Genomic DNA, 3,153 nt, shown 5'->3' with positions numbered 1-3,153 from the left:
CAGCAGGAAATCTTGCCCAAAGTGCCCTTTGGAGAAGAAAGAGAAATGAACTGTGAATGCAGAGAAAAGGGGGAAGAAAAGGCAGGAGAGAAGAAGAGAAGATGATGGTTAAAGGTAGGTGTTTGGCATTTGCCTGCCAGAGCCCAGAAGGACTTGCACTGAAACAGTCTTGCAAAGCCAATAGGAATAATAGAAGTTTATTAAAATGACAGACGATAGATTCAATGTTGCTGTTGGTAAATGCACTCGCTGCAATGGCGCTAATAACTGCTATGTAGTATTAATGCCAGCAAAAAAAAACTATCCCAGGTATTTTCACTGTATGGCGAAGGCACAATTCTTACCAAGGAGGCGTCCCAGTCTGGGATGGAGGAAGGGGAGTACAGCCTGTCGACCAGCCCTGCTGTCTTCAGTCTTTCCCCCCCACCAGCCAGGTGTTGCCCCTCCTGGCTTTTTGTACCTTAACTCTGATTGTCTCTACCTCTTGGGTGACGTTTAGCATGATTTGGGTGGAGAGTTGACTAACACAGTCGTATCTGTTTGGCATGTACTGGTTTGGGCTCTTTAGCATAGTGAGGGGCATGAGTTTTAATATTAATTTTGCAGTTCATTAGGCAAAGGTCTTTGCTCAGGCACTGGGAATTTCAGCATTTGCTTGCTTTCTTCACTTGGCCAGAACGGGGCTCTCTTATCTTCACAGGAGTCCCTCCTTCAGCCATTACGTATGCCAGCTCAAGGTACCTCCACTCCTGGACATAACACAGGAATCTTGTGCTTGTGAATATCTTATCTTCTTGTGCCAAATCCTCACATCACCCACCCCACGACTACAGTCACTCACCACAGAATCACAAATCACGCTTGTATAAAATCTATTTTGGAGGTATCCCTTATATAGTATTTTTCTTCCTCCTCACCCAGACAGGTTTCCAATTCCATCCAAATGGACATTATACGCACCTGATGGATGAATACGCAGCTTCGAGTAGACTTAAGCCAAGATAATAATACATAAAATATAATAATTACAATGATAACTATTAATACAGATTGCAATAAACCTGTTAACGAAAATCCTAGTCCATGCAAAAGTTTATTCAACCACTTCACATCCATACTTTCCCTAAGCTCTCCACTGGCCTTGGCCACATGTTTCATGTGATGTAGTTGTTTGCTAAGATCTCGAGTTACGCTGGGTATGAGAACACAAGAAGTATCATCAGTTGGACTCAAATATCCACATATCCCATTCTCATGCAACAGCAAGAAATCTGATGCCAGTCTATATTGTAGTGCCCTCTTCAGTATCACCTGTAGTTGTGCATTCAATTCTTCCAACCCAATGTGAGTTGCATTGGCCAGCACTTTAGGTGGTAATATTAGAAAAGTAGAACTTTTTGCCAAAAGGGGGATTTTTTTAGGTTCTGTAACAGATGTGTTTTTATCTTCTAGGAAAGCACTGAACACGAGGAAACCTGGAAGCTTCTTATTGCTCTGTTGAATAGGGGATTATTAAAAAAAAAAAAATTGCACCTGGAGCATCTCTGTCCTTCTTTCAAATGGGTGACTTCTGAACCTGGAACTCTCATCACGTGACGCAGCAACTTTGTCTTTCACTGTGTATCCTGGAGAGGAAAATGAATTTCACAAATTGCACCACTGAAGCCAACGTGGCTGCAAAGCCAAAATCAGTAACTGAAAAGATGCTCGTTACCCTGACCTTGGCCACAATCACAACCTTGACTATGCTGCTGAATTCTGCTGTAATTGCAGCAATTTCCACAACCAAGAAGCTCCACCAGCCAGCAAATTATTTAATATGTTCACTAGCTGTGACAGATCTCCTTGTTGCTGTTCTTGTCATGCCCTTGAGCATTACTTACATAATGATAGATAAATGGACTTTAGGCCACTTCATCTGTGAGATCTGGCTTAGCGTTGACATGACCTGTTGCACATGTTCAATCCTTCATCTGTGTGTCATTGCTCTGGACAGGTACTGGGCAATCACAGATGCTATTGAATATGCCAGGAAAAGAACAGCAAAAAGGGCTGGGCTGATGGTGGTGACTGTGTGGACTATCTCCATTTTCATATCAATGCCCCCTTTGTTCTGGAGAAATCACCACAGCGTCAATATTCCCAGTGAGTGTCGCATACAGCATGATCATGTCATCTACACTATTTATTCCACATTTGGAGCGTTTTACATCCCCTTGACTTTGATCTTGATCCTGTACTACAGAATTTACCATGCTGCAAAGAGCCTTTACCAGAAGCGGGGTTCAAGCCGCCACCTCAGCAACAGGAGCACTGACAGCCAAAACTCCTTTGCTAGCTGTAAGCTCACACAGACATTCTGCGTCTCAGACTTCTCCACGTCTGACCCAACCATGGAGTTTGACAAAATCAATGCGTCTGTGAGAATCCCTCCTTTTGAGAATGACCTGGATTTGGCAGGCGACCGGCAGCAGATCTCCACGACGCGGGAACGAAAGGCTGCTCGCATTTTGGGGCTGATTTTAGGTGCTTTCATTTTGTCCTGGTTGCCCTTTTTCATTAAGGAGCTGCTTGTGGGCCTCCACGTTTGCACTGTCTCTCCGGAAGTGGCAGACTTCCTGACCTGGCTTGGATACGTCAACTCCCTTATCAATCCTTTGCTGTACACTAGCTTTAATGAAGATTTCAAGCTGGCCTTTAGAAAGCTCATCAGGTGTCGAGATCATACTTAAAAGTACTGGGAGATGATGATGGTGACGATATGACTCCTAGCCTTAAGAACGAGCAAAATAATTTGGCTCTGTCACCATTTCCCGTGATAGAGGGGATTTTTGTGTTTGCCTATTTGCTTGACTTATCTTTGGCCTGTAATTCATTCTTCTGGTTTTTACCTTTAGTGTTATTCATGGCAAAGACTTCAAAATAAATTTATTCTACAACGGAACAGATTTTTTAGCAACACAATGGAAAAAAAAAAAGAAACTATTAGATACTTATGTTTAAGACATTTTGTGTAACCAGTGATTCGAGAAGCATACGACGATACTCACTTTTATACTTTTTTCATTTAAGAAACAAATCTCTAAGTTATCATGCACTGTAGTAACGTAAAGTCTTATAAACTGAATCCCATAAATACGTATTCAAAAATTA

The 3,153-nt window shown here is 42.3% G+C and overlaps 1 protein-coding gene across 1 annotated transcript; it reads left to right on the top strand.

The window, feature by feature from the left end:
- The first annotated feature begins 1,637 nt into the window (after positions 1–1,637).
- Positions 1,638–2,732, top strand: HTR1E (5-hydroxytryptamine (serotonin) receptor 1E, G protein-coupled). The gene has a single exon (XM_010137785.1). It carries the CDS (start codon positions 1,638–1,640, stop codon positions 2,730–2,732), a length of 1,095 nt encoding a protein of 364 aa, XP_010136087.1.
- The last annotated feature ends 421 nt before the right edge of the window (positions 2,733–3,153 follow it).

This window comes from Buceros rhinoceros, unplaced genomic scaffold (assembly GCF_000710305.1).
Source record: "Buceros rhinoceros silvestris isolate BGI_N320 unplaced genomic scaffold, ASM71030v1 scaffold30806, whole genome shotgun sequence".
Lineage (NCBI taxonomy): Eukaryota > Metazoa > Chordata > Aves > Bucerotiformes > Bucerotidae > Buceros > Buceros rhinoceros.
The sequence above is the reverse complement of the archived record's forward strand: the minus strand, read 5'-3'. Positions and strand labels throughout refer to the sequence as shown.